The sequence below is a fragment of the Chiloscyllium punctatum genome, chromosome 9, assembly GCF_047496795.1.
Source record: "Chiloscyllium punctatum isolate Juve2018m chromosome 9, sChiPun1.3, whole genome shotgun sequence".
NCBI lineage: Eukaryota > Metazoa > Chordata > Chondrichthyes > Orectolobiformes > Hemiscylliidae > Chiloscyllium > Chiloscyllium punctatum.
In genome coordinates this window covers 38,845,197-38,867,957 of record NC_092747.1, presented here as the reverse complement: position 1 = coordinate 38,867,957, position 22,761 = coordinate 38,845,197, and the positions used below count along the sequence as shown (strand labels likewise).

Here is a 22,761-nt window from a genome sequence, read left to right as displayed (position 1 = left end):
CCAGTGAAATGCCTGAGTGGAACAAAATGTGGCAGGCCTTCTGTAACTTGTGTTTCTAGCTGGCTCTCGAGCTAGTAGCTGAGACCTCTGCTCCTTGGATTCTGCCCTAACACTCTTTACCTGTTTATCTAGCTTTCCTCCTTTGGTTCAAACCTTTGGTGGCCTGCAGTGATATAAAGTCATAGAATCATACAGCATGGAAACAGATCCTTCAGTCCAACCAGTCCAAGCCAAACATAATCCCAAACTAAAATAGTCCCATCTGCCTGCTCCTGGCCCACATCCCTCCAAACCTTTTCTATTCATGTACTTATCAGTGTCTTTTAAATGTTTTAACTGTGCCCGCATCCAGCACTTCATCAGGAAATTCATTCCACATGTAAGCAACTATCTGTATAAAAAAGTTTCCCTCATGTCTTTTTTTAATCTCTCTCCCTTCACTTTAAAAATATGCCCCTCATCTTGAAATCCCCCATCCTAGGGAAAATACACAAACCATAAACTCTATCTATACCTCTCCTGATTTTATAAACCTCTATAAAGTTGACTCTCAACCTCCTACTCTCCAGTGAAAAATCCAATCTATCCAGCCTTTCTTTAAAACTTAAACCTTCTGTACTGGGCATCATCCTGGTAAATCTCTTCTGAACCCTCTCCAGCTTAAGAACATCCTTTCTAGAACTGGACACAGTATTCCAGAAAAGGCCTCGCCAATGTCCTGTACAAACGCAACATGACTTCCCAACTTGTGTACTCAAAGGACTAACCATAAAGACAAGTGTGCTCATTGCTTTTTTAATCTCCCTGTCTATATGTGGCATAAACTTCAGAGAATTATGTACCTGAACAGCTAGATCGCTCTGTTCTACAACACTACTCAAGGCTCTGCCATTAATTGTATAAATCTTGCCCGATTTGTTGTACCAAAATGCCATACTTTGCATTTATCCAAATTGAACTTCCTCTGCCATTTTGCAGTCCATTGACCCATTTGATCAAGATCCTTTTGTGATCTTAGAAAACCTTCTTCACTGTCTACAATGCCACCAGTTTTGTGATTCACTATCTACTTTATTTTGATAATTACTCCTAGGAAGAGTTTCAGGAGGTTGATGACATGAAAGATATGAGTTTGATGTTTTCCACTCCCATTGAAGTTGAAATCCATCCCCTTTGTTTCTGTTTATGATTTCATATGGGGCCCATTTATGTCCATGGTGTCAAAGGGAGGCTAATTCATGAAATAAACTGGTTAATACCTCCATAAAATATAACAAAGAACTCTCACACAACTTGTACAAGCCTTAGCTATGGCTCCCTTTTTATTGGATATGCCCCACTGTGCAGTTCCCCATTTTTATTCCCTGTACATTGATTGTATCAGTGCTATTTTCTTATCCAATCTGAACTGAAAATGTTCTGAACTTTGCTGTCAATGTCTAACATTCTTCAATTTGACTTAATCCCTCTCCTTCCTGTCCCTTTCTCATGTTTTCTGTCTCCAAGTCTGGAGATGAACTAACAACTAATTTTTGACTTTAAAAGTGCAAAATTAAAGCAAGATATTGAAAATGATAATTCCAAAATAAAAATGTAAAATGCAGAAATACTTAGCAGATATGAGAGCATCCATGGTGGGAGAAAAATAACTAATATTTTGTGTTAAGTATGACTTTCCTTCAAGAGAGTTTTTCCCGATGATTCTCCCTGCAGTACAAGCTAGGTGAATCTTCCAGCCTTGGTTTCTAATCTGCATGAATTTGGTTATATTAAACTAAGCTCGTGGTCCCACCCATATCCCTGCATGATGAACTATGGAGATATTTGGCCTGCAACAGGTTCCTCTCTCTCCTCTATCTGTGAGTTTCATAGGAACAGGAGTAGGCCAATCAGCCCCTTGAGTCCACCCTGCCGTTCATCAAGACCAAAGCTGATCTGTGGCTTAACTCCACATGTCTGCCTTGAGCCCATAGCCTTGATACCCTTGCTTAATTAAAAATTTGTCTATATCAATTTAAAATTTAACACTTGAATTAGCATTGACCACCATTTGAGGAAGAGAGTTCCAAACCTCCACTACTCTTTGCATCTAGAAGTGCTTTCTAACAGCTCTCCTGAATGCTGTGGTCCTAATTCATAGACTATGTCCACTGGTTCTAGAACCCACAATCAATTTAAATAGTTTCCCTTTAACCACCCTTTGTTTTCCTGTCAATATCCTGAAAATCTGGTCCTTGATTAGATCACCCCTTAATCTTCTAAATTCTAGAGAATAAAGGCCAAGTTTGCTTAAGTTCTCCTCGTGACCCAACCCCTGAAGTCATATGCAGTGATTGTAATGAGGTCAGCCATAGTATGAGTTCTCATAGTATGAGTTCCCGAATTGTGGGTGACACGGTGGCTCAATGGTTAGCGCTGCTACCTCACAGCACCAGGGACCCAGGGTCAATTCCAGCCTCGGGTGACTGTGTGGAGTTTGCACATGCTCCCCGTGTCTGCGTGGGTTTCCTCCAGATGCTCCGGTTTCCTCCCACAGTCCAAAGATGTGCAGGTTAGGTGAATTGGCCATGCTGAATTGCCCGTAGTGTTCAGGGATGTGTAGGTTAGAGGCATTAGTCGGGGATAAATGTACAGTAAGAGAGTAGGGGAATGAGTCTGGGTGGGTTACTCTTCAGAGGGTCAGTGTAGACTTGTTGGGCCAAATGGCCTGTTTTCACACTGTAGAGATTCAATGATGACACCTGGTCCAGTCAGGGAATCCCGGCTGATGATATAAAAAGGAATGTCAGGCATTCTGTTCACTCTGAGAGCTGGCTGTGAGGGAGCTAGAAAAGTGTTGTGTACTATGCAAGTGTGAATAAAGCGTAACTTGGTGACAGGATAGCAGCCTTCGGGGAGTTATTTCAACTTGATAATGGGATAATTGCCTCTGTCGCGATACTTCACCATGTGTCTTCCTTGTGTATTTATGTTGAACTCCCTCCAAGACCAAAGCAAGGTGTGGTGTTAAATCCTTGTCTAACTAGGGTTTTGTATAACTGCAGCATCATGTCTGCATCCCTATACTCCAGTCCTATAGATAGGAAGGCCAGCATTCCATGAGCCTTCCTGACTATTTTCTGTACCTGTTTGTGGCATTTTAAAGAGTTATGCGCCTAAAACCCCAAATCTCATTGTACATACACTGTATTTAACTTCATGCCTTCTAAAACAATACCTTGATCTATCTTTTCCTGGTTTAAAATAGATAACCTCACATTATATTAAAATCCATCTGCCACATCTTTGCCCATTCACTTAATCTATCAATATCCTTTTGTAATTTTATGCTGTCATCAACACTGTCTACAATGTTGCCCAAATTTGTGTCATCAGCAAATTTGGATGTTTGAGTTCTTGGACCATTATCTATGTCATTCATAAGTATTGATGTAGAGGTGTTGATATTGGACTGGAGTGGGCAGAAATCACATAACACCAGGTTATAGTCGAACAGGTTTACTTGAAATCACAAGCTTCTGGAGTGCTGCTCCTTCATTGGGTGAAGTGAAGCGCGTATAGAACTTACAGGCAGAGAGATCAGAAGATCATACAAATGGTATGGGTGGAGTGTTGATACTCTGAATAACAAGTCTCTGCAGCTGATCAAAAGTGTGAGTAAAATGTCAACAGCTGAATAGCAAGTGAAATAATAACCTATGATCTGATTAATTGAGGCAGAGAGAAATTACAAAAATTTGAAAAAGACGATGGCGCTGAAGACAAACCAAATGGTTAGAATGACACAATGGGTATGAGAGCCACATGCCAAGGGTCTAACCAAAATAACAAACAATCCAAAACTGTACAGACTAATTAAGGTAGCGAGATCATGACAAATCATCAATGTGATGGTGCCAAAACAGGACAGCAAGGATGATTTTACAAATACTGAACAATATAGTGGGGTTATGTGTAACGCGACATGAACCCAAGGTCTGACCTAGTTAATAAATACTGTAAATAATTGAGACCCCAGCACAGATTCCTGCAGGACACATGCTGCCAATTTCAGCACCTACCCATTATTCCAACTCTTTCCTGCTACTCAACCATTTTCCTATCCATGTCAGTAATTCCATGAGCTTCCACCCCAGTTTGCCCTCAATTCTGGGGGGTGAGGTAACTCACATGAGCCTGGTATCCTGGTAGAAATACTGATCAGCTCTTCTTTCAATCCCAATTATATTCTACCTTGGAATTTTGTGGACCATTTAAAGCATAACTGTTTATAATTTGATATCCTCATAATCTTCCTGAAATTCACTGGAAATGCTGCTGCCATCATCTTTGAATGTAACTCCCTTATGCCTTCTTTCCAGCAAAACAATCCTGTCCCCGATTTGCCCTTCAGCCATGCCTGTTGTCAGGAAGACTTGCAAACAGGTCTCATGAAACACTTCATCCTCATTTAAGACATAGTCCCAGACCTCGGAAATTTCACAGTGTAACACGAGAAAATGTAGATTATATTACTATGAAATGTTGCTTTACTAGTTTCCTTTTACTATAAAAATACCACAACATTTAATCTAGAAATGGTCAACTAAATTGTGAACCCTTATAGTGAATGAATTAAATGTCCATCCTCCAAACCTACCAGGGTGCAAGTTTCATTTGTTCTAAGCACTGTAACCTTTTGAAATAAAATAACTTCTTATAACTTTGATCAAATTTTATCATTGAAATTCCCTCATGAGAGAAAACATATTTATCAGAAGGTTTTGCTTTCTTCCATTAACTTGGTACTCGTTCTCCCTCATACCACTGGACTGCTGTATATAACATCCATATTTAGAAAAAAAATTTCATCTTCAACCATTTTCAGGTGTGGAAGGTATTTGTTGTGTTGTCTGCTCCTATCTGCAATGATCGAAGTTAAGTAGAGCAGTGCCAGAAATCTGAAAAATAAACAGAAAATACTGAAGTAATTTGACTCATCTGGCAACACCTGTGGAGAGAGAAACGGAGTTAGCTTTTCAAGGCCAGTATGACTCTCCTTTGGAACTGACTGACTCTGCTTCTCTCTCCACAGACGCTGCCAGGCCAGCTAGGTTTCTCTTAAACTATCTTTTCATAGTATAGAAGTTTAATGCAAGTATGACTCTTACAGCCACTGGACTTCACCAGTTTCCTCATTTCCCCTCCCCCCACCTTACCCCAGTTCCAAACGTCCAGCTCAGCACCGTCCTCATGACCTGTCCTACCTGCCAATCTCCCTTCCCACCCTCCCCTCTGGCCTATCACCTCCATCCCCACCCCCCATTTACCTATTGTACTCTTTGCTACCTTCCCCCACCCTCCCCTCTGACCTATCACCTCCATCCCCATACCCCATTCGCCTATTGTACTCTTTGCTACCTTCCCCCACCCTCCCCTCTGACCTATCACCTCCAACCTCATCCCCCATTCGCCTATTGTACTCTTTGCTACCTTCCCCCACCCTCCTCTCTGACCTATCACCTCCATCCCCATCCCCCATTCACCTATTGTACTCTTTGCTGCCTTCTACCCAGCCTCCCCCATCTCACCACCTTGGAGGCTTCCTGCCTCCATTCCTGCTGAAGGGCCTTTGGCTGAAAAGTTGATTTTCCTGCTCCTCAGATGCTGCCTGACCTGCTGTGCTTTTCCAGCACCACTCTAATCTAGACTTTGGTTTCCAGCATCTGCAGTCCTCACTTTTGTCTCTTACAGCCATTGGACCCTGTCACATTTACTTTGATGTGAGGTTGCATGTCCTCTGCAAGGAGGTGATTGCTTTTAGAACTACCACCTCCTCGAAATTAAATCAGGCATTGTTCCTGAGTGAGGTGGAAGTATATGAAGTGCTCTTTGAAAACCCATGGTCTTCGGAGAAGATCCTCCTCTTTTGCTTTTCTCTTTATAGAGCTTTCCCTATGTGTGCACTCTGTTCCATTTGTCTATCAGACCCAGAACCACTGCATCTGCAGAGCAACTTTTTCACGCAGAGAGTGGTACGTTTATGGAATGAGCTGCCAGAGGAAGTGGTGGAGGCTGATACAATTACAGCATTTAAAAGACATTTGGATGGGTATCAGAAAAGGAAGGGTTTAGAGGTACTGGCAAATGGGACTAGGTTAGGTTAGGCATGGACAAGTTGGACCAAGAGGTCTGTTTCCGTGCTGCATATCTCTATGACTGTATGATTCTAACCCATATCTAATAAAGATCTCAGGCTGTTATTTTGGGGTCCTACTGATGTCATGAATGAAGTAGAGCTTTCTAGCTTTGTTCCCCACATCATAATGGCAGATAATTAGGCTTGTTAAAAACCTTGCTAACATTAGGTAATGGAGGACTAATTTGAATTTTAAAGCCATCTCCCAAATTCCTCGCATGGTGTTCTACATATTTTACAACATTGGGCTTGTTTCCAATTAATTTCGGTAACCAGTTAATGGTTACCCTGTTTTGTGAAAATATATTTGTTAAACAATTAGAATGTTGAAATAAATGCTGAGAAGACTGCTTGTAATTGTATCTGGTGTAATATTTAATAGCAAAATGTATTATTGGTGATGACCAGTTGTATGTTAAGGAGCTGGATAGATCACAAAATTTTACAATACTTTTATTAACCTTGTATACATTTACTAAATCCATGATGCTCCTTCCGAGATGGACAACTTATTTCAGGGTCTTTACATCACAGTGTTGTCTCAGATAGGTCAGAGATCTGTGACTAAGATGATGCCTGAGGATTGCTAAAAATTAGGCCACTCACTCTCTTGGGAATAAATGCTTCAACATGATGTCTGTTTTTCTCTAGAAGTGTACATGTATTTTAAGTGTTTAAAATGAGTCCATCCTAAAACGTTCCAGACATCAGTTAATCCTGTGAAGTCCAGAATATTTGCATAACATCTGGTTGAAATCATTGACTCTTAAGTGGGGCTAGATATATATCTGCCCACTCCGATGGCCTTTGATCTAAGAGGTGGAAGCAGGAGTGAGCTGGATCTCCTCAGCACAGAATTACCGATCCTCTGTGCTTATGATCCGATGTGGAGTCAGCACAAGTGTGCCTAACTTCATTCGATCTTTATAAAATTCAGGCGGATTACTGTGCCAGAGTTCTGTGCCAACACAATGCCAGCGTAACTGCCAGAATCCTATCCTGTGGATTTTCCAGGCCCTTGTTTACTCCAGTGATATTTTGTATTGGAGAGTACAATGTCTCACTATTTCTCATACAATCTGAAGAGAAGGGATAGTTTGTCGACATGTTAAATGACAATGTGCACGTTGACCAGTTTGTGCAGTAGAATAAGTATGCGTGAATATAGAATTTAAAAAATGCATTTGGAATATTGCCTTTGGAGTTTGAATTCTGTTTCTTCATTGGTATGATGCTGTTGGTCTTTCCAGCTTTAGGTTCAGTATCCCAAAACTGATGCACCCAGGTATTTTAAATGCATCCAGGTTTACTTTATATTTTGAGTTTAAGATCAGAATAAACTTGTTCTCACATAGATGTGTAGCAAGCACACTGATCTTCTAAGATGGTACAAGAGTGCAAACATTCAGTCCATAAACCTTGTGTTGGGCTCCAGTTGCTAATGCTGGTGGTTTGTGGCCAGGGTCGCTCACTGCCACCTATCCTCCTTTCTAATCTTTTCATAAATAAGTGAGACAGTCTCATTTGGGGCACGGTAACAAAAACAAAAATGAAGTAGTTGATAGCAACTTATAAAACCTAAATTAAAATGTCACTTCTGGGGTTGGATGTGTGGTCTTGCTTGTGATGCAATGTACTCCAGTCCCTGAAGAAAGCACCAATCTTTGATGACCTGTACTGTGCCGGAATATTTTCTTCCTTAATCTATTTGAATACATTCTCTCTCGATGCCATATTCCTCACATGTTGAGGTGAGAATTGAACCCAGACCTCCTGGTCTTTCCTCCTTTCTACACCAAGACTAAGGACCTGTCTAATCAATAGTAGAGGTTAAGTCGTTAGAGAAGAGCCACTTGTCTTGCAAATCGGGTGTGGTTTATTGTTGGACAACAAGCAGTGCAATTAACATTAACTGATCAGGAACCAGAGATGACAAGAAAATCTCTATTGAGACATCATGCAAGACTCATGCAAATGTAAATAAACAGAGAAAGTGCTGGAGAAACTCAGCAAGTTCTGGCAGTATCTGTGGGCGAAGCAACACAATGTTTCAAATCGAGTGACCCTTCTTCAGAACTGAAAGGAGCTGGAAAAAGATGGTAGTTATACTGTTAACATAGGAAAAGGAATAGAATAGTTAGTGAAGACACCCAGATCAAAAGACAAAGGATGTAGTTAACATATTGATCTAGCAGTCAGTGGATGTTACATGGAGTACTATTGCTACACCTTTTTCAGCTTATTGATTACAATAGTCCGTAGTAAGAAACTTTCAAAGATAAATTTCATCATTACGTTGATACGCATTTTCTTGATACTTTATGTTCAGGTGCAATGGATACCAAAGGTTACCGACCATAAACTATCAGTACTTCATCATAATTGTTGTGCAGCTTAAAGGATGTTCTCCAAATGTAACCAAGGTTTTGAAATAATCTAAAGATTTTATTATTTTTATTTTCTTATTGTTATTATTTGGGATCCCAATCTTGAATAATAATCAGTACTTTTAGCTTGTTGTACTGTTTGTTTCAGCCCTCAATACAACACGATGTGAAAAGCTGCAAAAGGAGAAGGAGGAGCTGGAGAGGAGATTTGAGAACGAGCTACAGAGGCTGCATTTGCAACAACAAGAGGAGCTCCTAGACCTTGAAGAAAGACTGAAGGCTCATTATGCTTCAGAGAAAGAGCGTCTCATGCAGGAACACCGGGAATACCTCAAGAAAATTCAGTCTCAACATGAGGAACAGGTCAGTGCAATAACCTATGATATAACCTGTTTACTGTAGGGGGTAATGGGCCTGAAAATTCATAGTCTCTCCAGTGCACTCCCAACTTGAGCATTCATCAATGTGTCTGGGTTAGGCTGGGACCTGGTAACACTGAGTACTGTATCCACCTTCTCCGGCACAGCTTTGTTCACACCTGATGTATCTCCTGCACCAAAGAGCAGGTGTGACCAAGGGAGGGAACTCCAAAGTGGAATGGATCAGTGTGAAGATTGAAGCCAGTCTGAGTACCATATATATGAAGATAAGTACTGGTGCTGGGTCGTTAATCTGGATCTCAAAGATTAAAATATTTATGATATGTTTTCATTATTTTTCAGCAGAGAGAAACTTCAATTCATTTTTCTAATAGAGGCTAAGAACGTGTTTTGTGCCCCTTTCTCCACTGTCTTCCCACCCCACACAACGTCAAACTGATATAACGGCATAGAGTCAATCTTTATTTACACGCACATGGTATTTGACACTGATCCAGCTCCCTCAGAGTCAGCTCTCAGAGTGAACAAAATGTCTGACATTCCTGTCTATATGTGTCAGCCCAGGCTCCCTGATTGGACCAGACCAGATTAACAGCTCCAATCGGGAACTCATATTTTATGATGTCCACCTGGCTGACCTCATTACAATCACTACATCACTCCCCCTCTGAGTCCGAGGACATGGGCTGGTTCTTTTTTGTAACTCCTCCTGGGGTGTTTTAGCACTGGGTAGGCTTCCTCCAGCTCTGTCTCTGATATGGGTGGCATGTTAGACATAGTAGCTCACCTTTTGCACCTGAAGGTTTCGAAAGAAATTTGTTCCCTTCTCTTGGTGGAAAAGGCAGTGAGGCAGTGGCACCTGCTGTTTCCACCACAGATTCTGAGGTATCTTCAACCCTTGATGGAGAGGGAGAACTCATGGGTTCCAGAACAGTTGGAAATGCAGTTGAGGAATCAGGCATGTTTTGCTTCTGCACCATTTGAGCATTTGCAGCTTTCATAAGGTCTACTTGCTTGTTTAGGACCATCAAACCAACCCAAACTTTATACGTCACTGGTCCTGGCCTTAAGTTGACCATGCCTCTTAACCATGCAGGGTCACTCCCATGGTTCCTACACCAAACTTTGTCCCCTGAAGTAAACTGTCTCTCTTGCTTAGCAGAGTCTTGTGTCTGGCATGGGCTTTCCTGATGTTATTTCAAAACCCCAACCCCCAGGAGCCATGTATTACAGTAGATGCACGCAGGTTTTCTATCATCCTCCCAGTGTTTGAACTCTATGCACCTTCAACCACTTTAAGTGGGCGTCCACAATGACTAAAAACATTGAGCCCATGAATGGACCTGCATAGTCGATATGTAACCAATTTTTGGGTTTACCCAGCCAAATGTGGGGGAGCGGCTAGCAGTAATCTTTGTCCTTGGTGCTCTGGGCACTGCTCTACCAATGCAACTAAGTCTGTATCCAATCTTGGATACCAGGCATAACCTCTCACAACATCTTCATTTTGGAAACCTCTGGGTGACCCTGGTGGAGTTCAGATGGCGACGTCTGGGGCAAATACTCTTTCCCCTCATAATAAAACACAGGTCAGGCAGCATCTGAGGAGCAGGAAAATTGACTTTTTGGGCAAAATCCCTTCATCATGAATGATGAAACATCGATTTTCCTGCTCCTTGGATGCTGCCTGACCCTGCTGTGCTTTTCCAGCACCACTCTGATCTTGACTCTAATCTTCAGCACCTGCAGTCCTCACTTCTGCCTTATAATAAAATGTCTGTCTGCTTGTGATGGCCCTTTGTTTCAGTTTCACCCAAGACTGGATCTTTCTGCAACCAAAGTTTGATATAGTCAGCTGTGACTGGGAGTGTGTCCAGAAAATTTAAAACCATTGTAGACTGTTCCAGTAGTGGTACCACTGGTGGTGTACTTGCCAGGAAGAGGCAGCTGAATGCCTCTGCGTTTGCTACTTGGCCTCCCGGACGGTGTTCCAACTTGTGATTATACACACTTAGAATGAGACCCCACCACTGAATTTAGCCTGAAGCTATCAGAGTCTTGTACTCTTTAAGTAGACCTAGTAGGGATTTGTGGTCCATTATTATTACAAATTTACACTTGTTATGGTATTGGTGGAATTTCTTGGCTCCAAGTATGACTGCCAAACCTTCCTTCTCTAGCTGGACCTTTTTTATGCTCTGCATTAGCCAAAGTCCTGAATGCATTCGCTATTGAGCATTCCTCTCCATTGGGTCACCTATGAGCTACCCCAATGCAGTATGGGGAAGCATCGTATGTCAATACCAGATCACACTTAGGATCACAGTGTGTCAACAGCTTAGAAGATGATTGCTGTTTCTTCACTTCCCTGAAAGCTATGACTTGGCTATATGGCCATTTCCAAGGCTGACTACTTTTTAGCAGTTCATGCAAAATTGCCAGGATGGAGGCCAGATTATATATGAACTTTCTGTAATAACTCAACAGCCCAAGGAAAGACCTAAGCTGTGGTATAGACATGGGGGTCAGTTCACCTTTGATCATACTCACTTTATCTTCCAACGGTTGCAACCCGGTCTATTCTACTCTGTAGCACATGTAGGTCACTTTGGATGCTTGCGATATACATTTTTCCTTTCTCAGGCATGCAAAACTTGGGAGAAATGTCTAAGTAATACATCCAAGTTCTCTAAGTACTCCTTATTGGTCTTCCCTGTTATTATCAGATAGAGTCATCAAGATGTACAGCACAGAAACAGACCCTTCAGTCCAACTTGTCCATGCCGACCAGATATCCCAACCCAATCTAGTTCCACCTGCCAGCACCCAGCCCATATCCCTCCAAACCCTTCCTATTCATATGCCCATCCAGATGCCTGTTAAATGTTGCAAATATAACAGACTTCACCATTTCCTCTGGCATCTTATTCCATATACGTACCACCCTCTGCGTGAAAATGTTGCCCCTTAGGTCTCATTTATTATCTTGCGCCTCTTACACAAACCTATGTCCTCTAGTTCTGGACTCCCCCAGCCCAAGAAAAAGACTTTGTCTATTTATCTTATCCATGCCCCTCATGATTTTATAAATCTCTGAGGTCATCCCTCAGCCTCTGATGCTCCGGGGAAAACAGCCCCAGCCTACACTACTTCTCCCTATAGCTCAAATCCTCTAAACCTGGCAACATCCTTGTAAATCATTTCTGAACCCTTTTAAGTTTCACAACATCCTTACAATAGGAAAGAGACCAGAATTGCATGCAATATTCCAAAAGTGGCCTAACCAATGCCCTGTACAGTCGCAACATGACCTCCCAACTCCTGTACTCAATCCACTGAACAATAAAGGAAAGCATACCAAACGTCGTCTTCTCGATCCTATCTACCTGCAACTCCACTTTCCCATCTCGAGGAAATGGTGACCTGGGGTAGACCTTGTTCTCCATCGCTCACTGAAAAATTGCACAGACTGACAATACGCCAAATAATAGTCTCATATATTGGTACAAACCCTTATTTTTATTAATTGTAGCATACTCCTGGGAATCCTCATCTAACCATAATTGCAAGTATGTATGGCTCATGTCCAGCTTTGTGAAGGATAGCCCCACTACCAGCTTTCCATATAGATCCTCTATGTAAGGCCTTGGGTATTTATCCAGCTGCGAAAAGTGGTTTACTGTTTGTTTAAAATCCTTAAAAAATTGAACCAACCTGTCAGGCTTCTTGGTTGGTACAACTGGTGCTGCCCATTCCACAAACTGGACTGGTTTAATGATCCCTTCGTTCTCTAGCCTTCTCATTTCTGCCTCGACTTTTGCCCGTAAGACAAATCTCACTGAACAGCCTTGCTGGATCATGGAATTGCTTCCTGGTCAACATGTAAGATGGCCTTGTCTCCATTGATAATCCCTAGACCTTCCTGAAAAACGTCTGGATATTTAATTAGATCGTCATTCAGGCAGCCATTTTCTAACTGAAAAATGTTGAGCCCATCGAGGTGAATCTTTCTCAAACAATTTTGCCCCATGAAGCCTGGGCCCGAGCCTTTTACTAAAATCAGTTGGATCTGAACCAGCTGCTTCTCATAACAGACTGGAACTGAAGTTGTACCCTTAACCAATATAGGTTCCCCGGCTTTGGTTCTCAGTCTAGCAGAGGTCTTGTGCAAACTTAAAGGTTCGAGTCCAGAGCAAATTTTGTTAAAGATTGGTCCTGCAACCACTGAAACAGCCCCTTGGTGTTGACCTCCATTAGATCTGGGTGACCATTTAACCAGACAGTTATTTTGATTGGTTCTGATTTGGATGTTGCTAAGCAATTTAACTGTGCCGAACCAGAACTAGGTGGACTTTCCAGGGTGTGCACCCTCCTGGATACTGGCCTATGAGTTCTGTTACTCACTCAGGCCTAGTGGGACTCTTCTGCTGTCATGAGTGTGCATACCAGCAGCAACTATAATGGCCTGCCGGCCCAGACCTTGAAGAAAATTTTAACTGTTTGGCTGAGGCTTGGCTTTGTTTTGGGGTTTTGCTGTGGGCTGACCTAGAGTCCCTCTGTTCAGGATATATCCTGACTGAGGCTATGAAGTTGCCTTCATTCCAATGGTGTTCCCCAAGCTCAGTCAGACTGGCAAGGGTGTCAACCTCCATTGAAAACCCTGCAACTCATGCTCCGTTTGCCGCATTTTCCAATGGTGAAGCCAGTTGTGGTGCCTGTTTGAAGTCCAGTTGGGTTTCAGCTATAAAGCACTTTTGCATGGTTACATCATTAATCCCAAATATCAAATGGTCCCTCAGCATCTCGTTAAGGGTTAAACCAAAGTCACATGTCTCTGCTAGTTGTCTTAACCTAATCAAAAATCCCGATATGGATTTCCCTGGTTGTTGGATTGACAAGTAAAGCCTATAGCATCTCAGAGGAGGCTTGGGTTTATAATATTCCTTAACTAAATCTGCCTATGCTTGAAAGGTTTTAGTATTTGGTCCCTCAAGAAAAGTCAGTCTCCAAATAACCAAAAAAAACTGTAGGTCCACAGGCTGCCAGGAGAATTATTTGGTGGCGGCAAGGTGGCACAGTGGTTAGCACTGCTCAGAGTGCCAGAGACCCGGGTTCAATTCCCGCCTTGGGCAACTGTCTGTGAGGAGTTTGCACATTCTCCCCGTGTCTTCGTGGATTTCCTCTGGGTGCTCCGGTTTCCTCCCACAGTCACAAAGATGTGCAGGTTAGGTGAATTGGCCATGCTAAATTGCCCATAATGTTAGGTAAGGGGTAAATGTAGGGGAATTTGTGGGTTGCTCTTCGGAGGGTCAGTGTGGACTTGTTGGGCTGAAGGACCTGTTTCCACACTGTAAGTAATCTAATCTATTCATCTGCCCCAATATCATTTGGTCAGAGAAAATAACATTCTTTCTGAATACTGGACCCAGTTATTGAAGGCAGGATCAAACGAGTTAAGCTTCTCAAATAATGGCATGATGCCAGAAATGTTTACCCCAACTCAAACTCTGTTGTTGCAAGTGAATTTCTTCAGAAGCGTGTTTTGTTCTCGTTGCCACTGAACTCAACAGAGGCCGGAATCCTGTCACCAGGTCACCCTTTATTTACACATGGAGAGTCATAGAAGTGTCCATCATGAAAACAGGTCCTTTGGTCCAACTTGTCCATGCCAACCAGATATCTTAAATTAATCTAGTCCCATTTGCCATTACTTTACCCATACTTTTAAACCCCTCCAATTCATGTACCCATCAGATGCCTTTTAAATGTTGTAATTGTATCAAACTTCATCACTTCCTCTGGTAGTTCATTCCATACATTCATTACCCTCTGCATGAAAACATTGCCCCTTAGATCCCTTTTAAATCTTTCCCCCTCTCACCTTAAATTTATGCCCTCTAGTTTTGGTCTCCACTACCCTGGGAAAAAGACCTTGCCTATTTTACCTATCTATACCACTCATGATCTCATAGAGGTTTATATGATCACCCCTCAGCCTCCAATCCTGTAGGGAGAATAGCGCCAGATTTTTCTGCCTCTGCCTATAGATCAAACTTTCCAACCCTGGCAACATCCTTGTAAATCTTTCCTGAACCCTGTCAGGTTTCACAATATCCTTCCTATAGCAGGGATCCAGCTCCCTCAGAGCCAGCTCTGAAAGTGAACAGAACTTTTGACATTCCTGTTCTTATCTGTCAGCCAGGGCTCCCTGACAAGTTAACAGTCCCATTCAGGGAACTCATGCTGTATGAGGTTTATGTGGCTGACATTGTTACAATCACTGCACAAACCGAAAAGAATGATCGGCTTCTCAGAGTGCATCCATCCCCACCACCCCACCTGCACCCCCACCCCACCTGGGAAATGCTGTTTCCTATCCAGTTTATTTAAATTAGGTTATACACTCTCACCTCCCCTGCTTCAGTAGTGTTTTACGTGAGCCCATCCTTGCATGTTATGACAGATAGCTGGTACATCTTGAGGTGCATTGTCCTTACAGGCAAAAGAAAGCACTTAATTTCAGCCTATACTGTGTTTTCCTTCTCCTCATACCTGTTGAGTGTTATGTGCATGATTACATTGGTCTAAGGAGTGTGTAGCAAACTTATTATCTAAAAATTGACACTAATTGGCTATTCTCATACAGTTATTGTAAGAACATCAAACCAGTACAGCAAATGCTGCACTTTTCAGAGTGGGACTAAATCATTATTTTGCAGGAAATAGGAAGAGGTGGTGTACAATATGAACAAATGTATTACTAGATTTATATCCTTTATGACAAAGCTGTAACTGCTCCCAGACATGGATGAATTCTGAACATATACTTTACAAGTGAAATAAGTTAAATCATCTATTTTACTACTTTATGGACTCAGTTTCATAAAGAGATATGGTTAATATAAAAATGTATTTATCTATAATATTTTATACAATTGTTACAACCAGCTGCTATATCGAAACCGCCATTCAGAAATGAAGATTAATTTTATTTCGCTTTTTTAGCCCCAAATATTAGAATAGCTCATTCATTGTTGAGTGCCAAGATGGCAGCTGAATAAAATAAAACAAAATTTAAACAAGTATTGAAAATTCACCTGGTTTAAATGTGTCTTTATCAATAAGAAAGTAAATTGTGAAGCAATTTTTATCTCATCAAGATTAGAGAATGTCTGTTGAAAAAAATTCCCAAGTGTGTAAAACAAAATTCCCAACTCTGTAATAAGACAAATTAGATGCAAAGTAAATGCTTTCATCTTCTTCCCCAATAATGTACTTTATGCTTAATTTCAAACACATAACACCATTGCTTTACAGGAAAATTTCTATTTCTCACACCATTTAAAGTGACTGGCATTGCTTCCCATTTAATTCTGCACAGTAGCTTGCCACCTTTTCTTAAAAGTCAGAGAAGACTATTGTCCCATCAGTTTTAGTTTTATTGAAACCCAGCTGTTAAAGGTAAGGTGACAGTTGCTAATAACCCACACCACATAGGCCCACTGACACATTTTCAATGTTTCTAACAAATCAATGCATATTTGTGGCAGTCGTAAGCATAACATTTTTGTCACAATTGGTGTATCATTAAATTATCATATTGGGACATCGCCAGTAAAACATTTGAGCTTCAGATATTTAGCTCATTATACCAGAAATATTCACACTCTAATGTTCCAATATGAGTTATTGTATGTATATCACAAATTACTAAAAACTGTTTTGTTGCAAGTGTAGGAGGAACTGTGTTGCTATGAAATAGTCACAAATTGGGACTTCAGAGTGAAATTGTTCAGCAGTTGCTGTATTCTTGTGTTCTATCAGATGGAAGATTTGGTGGCTAACCATAGCAGTGCCATCACAGAAATGGAGAATAATCAAACTGTTACGATAACTATTCTGCAAGATGAGCATGAAAAGAAAATTGAAGGTAATCCAAATGTTTGATTTAAACTTGCTGTGTGATATACTGCTTGTATAAAAGGGCAAAGAAAATAACCTGAGAAGTACTCATTAAGCAGTTGTTGAAAGAAACATGAGTAAGACTTGTCGTAGAGAAGTCTAACATTGTGCAAGTAATATTTTGGACAGAATTTGGCAGTGACCTGGTGTGGAATGAGCAGCATCAAGTAAAGTGAGAAATTCCGGGGAGAAAGGAAAAATCCAAACCTTGATGTCAAGAAATATTTTGGAGACTTTTCCACTTCAGCTTTAAATAGTGACTTCAGAATCTCGCCATCTATTTTCCATGCATTTAATTCTCATAAAAGCTCTGACTTGTCTTATTTCTACACTACATCCAAAACTCCTCTCCTTCTACAACAGGCTAGATGACACAACTTCCGAGTAGAATGGGGACCTGGCAGCTGCAGCTCACCTGTCCCGGCCACCATGTAACTGCTTCTTCATCCCAATTTCCATGCCTGCCCCATGACCACCATCCTTCTCCATCCTTCACCCTCCACTACTTGGAGGGTGCCAGTTTATAATTTGCAGTGCTTTCTTAGTACACACTCATTAACTTCTGTGCTGACTTACAGACTACCTTCACCGAAGAGTGTAGTGCTGGAAAAGCACAGCCTGATCAGGCAGCATCGAAGGACCAGGAGAGTTGACTTTTCAAGCATAAGCTCTTCATCAGGACCCCATTCCTGATGAAGAGCTTATGCTTGAAACGTCGATTCTTGAGAGGGTATGTTAGGTGGGGGAAGAGGGTACGTGCTGAGGGTGAGCAGCGAGAGGGTGTGTTAGGTGGGGGACGGTGGTATATGCTGAGGGTGAGCAATGAGAGGGTGTTAGCTGGTGGGAGAGGGTACATGTTGAAGGTGAGCTGTGAGAGGGTGTTTTAGGTGGGTGAAAGGAGTATATGCTGAGGGTGAGCAGTGAGATGATGTGATAGGTGGGGAATGTGGGTATGTGCTGAGGGTGAGCAGTGAGAGTGTGTGTTAGGTGGTGGGAGAGGGGTACATGCTGACCATGAGCAATGAAAGGGTGAGTTAGCTGGTGGGAGATGGTACATGCTGAGGGTGAGCAGTGAGAGGCTATGTTAGGTGGTAGAAGAGGGTATGTGCTGAGGGTAATGTGTGGGGGTGTGTTAGGTGAGGGAAGAGGGGTACATGCTGAGGGCGAGCAGTGAGGGGGTGTGTTAGGTGGGGGAAAGGGGTACTTGCTGAGGGTGAGCAGTGAGAGGGTGTGTTAGGTGGGGGAAGGGGGTACTTGCTGAGGGTGAGCAGTGAGAGGGTGTGTTAGGTGGGGGAAGGGGGTATGTGCTGAGGGTGAGCAGTGAGAGGGTGTGTTAGGTGGGGCAAAGGGGTACGTGCTGAGGCTGAGCGGTGAGTGTGTGTGTTAGGTGGAGGAAGGGGGTACGTGTTGAGGGTGAGCAGTGAGAGTGTGTGTTAGATGGGGGAAAGGGGTACGTGTTGAGGGTGAGCAGTGAGAGTGTGTGTTAGGTGGGCGAAGGGGTATGTGTTGAGGGTGAGCAGTGAGAGGGTTTGTTAGGTGGGCGAAGGGGGTATGTGTTGAGGGTGAGCAGTGAGAGGGTTTGTTAGGTGGGGTAAGGGGTACTTGCTGAGGGCGAGCAGTGAGGGGGTGTGTTAGGTGGGGGAAGGGGGTACTTGCTGAGGGTGAGCAGTGAGAGGGTGTGTTAGGTGGGGGAAGGGGGTACTTGCTGAGGGTGAGCAGTGAGAGGGTGTGTTAGGTGGGGGACAGGGGTATATGCTGAGGGTGAGCAATGAGAAGGTGTGTTAGCTCGTGGGAGAGGGTACATGCTGAGGGTGAGCAGTGAGAGGCTATGTTAGGTGATGGGAGAGGCTACATATTGAGGATAATGTGAGAGGGTGTGTTAGGTGAGGGAAGGGGGGTTACATGCTGAGGGCGAGCAGTGAGGGGGTGTGTTAGGTGGTGGAAGGGGGTACTTGCTGAGGGTGAGCAGTGAGAGGGTGTGTTAGGTGGGGCAAAGGGGTACGTGCTGAGGCTGAGCGGTGAGTGTGTGTGTTAGGTGGAGGAAGGGGGTACGTGTTGAGGGTGAGCAGTGAGAGTGTGTGTTAGATGGGGGAAAGGGGTACGTGTTGAGGGTGAGCAGTGAGAGTGTGTGTTAGGTGGGCGAAGGGGTACGTGTTGAGGGTGAGCAGTGAGAGGGTATGTTAGGTGGGCGAAGGGGGTATGTGTTGAGGGTGAGCAGTGAGAGGGTTTGTTAGGTGGGGGAAGGGGGTACTTGCTGAGGGTGAGCAGTGAGAAGGTGTGTTGGGTTGGGGAAGGGGGTACTTGCTGAGGGTGAGCAGTGAGAGTGTATGTTAGGTGGGGAAAAGTGGACATGCTGTGGGTGAGCAGTGAGAGGGTGTGTTAGGTTGGGGAAGGCGGTACTTGCTAAGGGTGAGCTGTGAGATGGTGCGTTAGATGGGGAAAGGGGGTACTTGCTTAGGGTGAGCAGTGAGAGTGTGTGTTAAATGGGGGAAAGGGATATGTGCTGAGGGTGTGTTAGGTGGGGGAAAGGGGTACGTGCTGAGGGTGAGCAGTGAGAGGGTGTGTTAGGTGGGGGAAGGAGGTATTTGCTGATGGTGTGTTAGGTTGGGCAAGGGGGGTATATGCTGAGGGTAAGCAGTGAGAGGCTGTGTTAGGTCGGGGAAGTGGGTACGTGCTGATGGTGAGCAGTGAGAGGCTGTGTTAGGTCGGGGAAGTGGGTACGTGCTGATGGTGAGCAGTGAGAGGGTGTGTTAGGTCGGGGAAAGGGGTATGTGTTGAGGGTGAGCAGTGAGAGGGTGTGTTAGGTCGGGGAAGTGGGTACGTGCTGATGGTGAGCAGTGAGAGGGTGTGTTAGGTCGGGGAAAGGGGTACGTGTTGAGGGTGAGCAGTGAGAGGGTGTGTGAGGTGGGGGAAAGGGGTACATGCTGAGGGTGTGCAGTGAGGGTGTGTTAGGTGGGGGGAAAGGGGTATGTGTTGAGGGTGAGCAGTGAGAGGGTGTGTTAGGTGGGGCAAAGGGGGTACCCGCTGAGGGTGAGCAGTGAGAGGGTATGTTAGGTTGGGCAAGGGGGTACGTGCTGAGGGTGAGCAGTGAGTGTGTGTTAGGTGGAGGGAGAGGTCAAAAGCCAAAAGTATGTTAGGGATGGGGAGAGGCCACCCCTAATAGCACCATTTGAATCATAAGACCCTATATGTGACCAGCAGAAAACAAATCAAAACCCTCGACAATAAAAGAAAATACAGCTCCCAGTAAATGATCAACATTAAAGAAAATCTTGTAAAATATGCCAATGTAACAAAGAGGTTGACTGACTGACTGTACTTGGCATGTTGTGCATCATCAGTTCCTTTTAAGGTCTGCAGATTTGCCCGGGGTGGGGGGTTGTTCGGGAGGAGGTCATACAGAGAACTTGCTTCAGCAGTCAAGCGCCAAAGATTCTTCCGAGTCTGAAATACAATATAGGAACTGGACGCAAGCCTTTTTAAAGTTCTCTCTTTTATTTTGCAGTGGAGTATAGATTGCCCATTGCAAGGGCCATTTGACAACACTGTTGGATGAGCCTCTGCTGGCTACTTCGCAGAAGTTTCCTTTTTAAATAAACTAATCTCTGATGCCTCCCTTCCAGCATTACTGCGGCAGTAGAGAGACCAAATAATTCCTTTGTTTTGAGCAAGCAATCACATTTTTTTCTCAATATTTCCAAGCTCATCCTCACTTAAGGAAATTGGACCTTTGCAAAAGCATTTGTTCAGTGAAATTTCACTTTGCAGCATTTTTCTTTCAGACCTAAAAGCCATCCATGAATTGGAGAGATCGGCATTAGAAGAAGATTTTGAAAAACTAAGACTTTCTCTGCAGGTTAGTATTAAGAATGGCCACATATCGAAATGTTTTGGAGATGCTGGTGTTGGACTGGGGTATACAAAATTTAAAATCACACAACACCAGGTTATGGTCCATCAGGTTTATTTGGAAGCACTTGCTTTCAGATCGCTGCTCCTTCATATGTAGACTAACCACATATAGAAACCATGTTTGTTTGTGTATGTTTTATCTCGTAATTAGGGTCTGAGTTTCTGAGGGAAAAAAACAATCTCATAGAGTCACAGAGATGTACAGCATGGAAACAGACCCTTCGATTTCTGTTGGTATCCCAACCCAATCTAGTCTCACGTGCCAGCACCCGGCCCATATCCCTCCAAACCTTTCCTATTCATACACCCATTCAAATGCCTTTTAAATGTTGCAATTGTACCAGCCTCCACCACGTCCTCTGGCAGCTCATTCCATACCCGTACCACCCTCTGTGTGAAAAAGTTGCCCTTAGTTCTCTTCTAGATCTTTCCCCCTCTCACTCTAAACCTATGCCCTCTAGTTCTGGACTCCCCTGACCCCAAGTAAAAGACTTTGTCTATTTATCCTATCCATGGCCCTCATAATTTTGTAAACCTCTATTAGGTCACCCCTCAGCCTCCAACGCTCCAGGGAGAACAGTCCCAGCCTGTTCAGCCTCTCCTTGGAGCTCAAATCCTCCAACCTGGCAACATCCTTGTAGATCTTTTCTGAACCCTTTCAAGCTTCACAACATCTTTCTGATAGGAAGGAGACCAGAACTGCACGTAATATTCCAACAGTGGCCTAACCAATGTCCTGTACAGCCGCAACATGACCTCCCAACTCCTGTACTCAATACTCTGACCAATAAAGGAAAGCATAGCGAACACCACCTTCACTATCCTATCTACCTACGACTCCACTATCAAGGAGCTATAAACCTGCACTCCAAGGTCTCTTTGTTCAGTAACACTCCCTAGGACCTTACCATTTAGTGTATAAATCCTGCTAAGATTTGCTTTCCCAAAATGCAGGCTCCTCGCATTTATCTGAATTAAACTCCATCTGCTACTTCTCAGTCCATTGACCCATCTGATCAAGATCCTGTTGTAATCTGAGGTAACCTCCTTCACTGTCCACTACACCTCCAATTTTGGTGTTATCTGCATGTTTACAAAGAACTGGATAGCGAAAGTCATTTTGTAATTTGTATGTGATTCCATGACGAGGAGAACCCAGTTGCTTTTCATTCCTGAAACATTTTAATCTTGAAGGTGGAAACCTTTGGAATGTACAGGTAGCATATTCCATGTGCTGTGTTATCTAATTGTAGACTTGTGTGCATGTTCTGCACACTGCGATTTCCTTACCTTAACACTGCATCAGTAAAGGTGAGGGAAAAGCAGGAAAGCAAACTTTAGAGCCCAGGTAATTCTGGGTGATACTTTCACATGAGCTGGTGCTTGTACCAAGCATTGGCACAACCTCAATCAATGGGCTGGATCTTCATCCTCAAGATAGGTGGTGGGAGTTGGGAAATTTCTCAGCCTCACACGACCGCTTAGGAATATCTAAGTTCTGGAAGCATAATCCTGAGTACTGGCTGGGGTGTTGGCAATGTGCAGGCAACTGACCCAGATTCAGAGGCAAAGCTGACTGCAGAGTTTAAAGAGCCCCTCTCCGTGCCGAGGGACTTCACGCCAGTGAGAAAAGAAACAGGAAGGCCCTCAATCCTTCAACACCAAAACTACCCACCACCCTGCCCATGCCACTCGGTTTCTCCCATCCAAACCAACTTCCAATGTCTGTCATGCACCCTAGACCCAACAGCCCCATGGCTTCTCATCTCTCTGCCATGGTATGACCCGGCAAAGCAGCTCCCATGTCCTCTACGCACCCAAGCCAAGCTATGGCACTTACAGACGAATCATTCACCTGTAGATACTGTGGATAAGCAATGAACCCTACAGAGATAACAGGACATATAAAAACAGCTTTAAAAGAGAGTTCTTCATTGAAATC

At 43.4% G+C, this 22,761-nt stretch overlaps 1 protein-coding gene across 6 annotated transcripts in view; it reads left to right on the top strand.

Moving 5' to 3' along the window:
• The window catches only part of LOC140481308 (microtubule-associated tumor suppressor candidate 2-like), a 452,512-nt gene that overhangs the window by 400,244 nt on the left and 29,507 nt on the right, over positions 1-22,761 (top strand). For all 6 annotated transcript variants that reach the window (XM_072577285.1, XM_072577280.1, XM_072577282.1 and 3 more), the window contains 3 exons: positions 8,714-8,928; positions 16,770-16,875; positions 20,690-20,763. In XM_072577285.1, the coding sequence (XP_072433386.1) occupies positions 8,714-8,928; positions 16,770-16,875; positions 20,690-20,763 (395 nt within the window). The remainder of the gene's footprint in view (positions 1-8,713; positions 8,929-16,769; positions 16,876-20,689; positions 20,764-22,761) is intronic.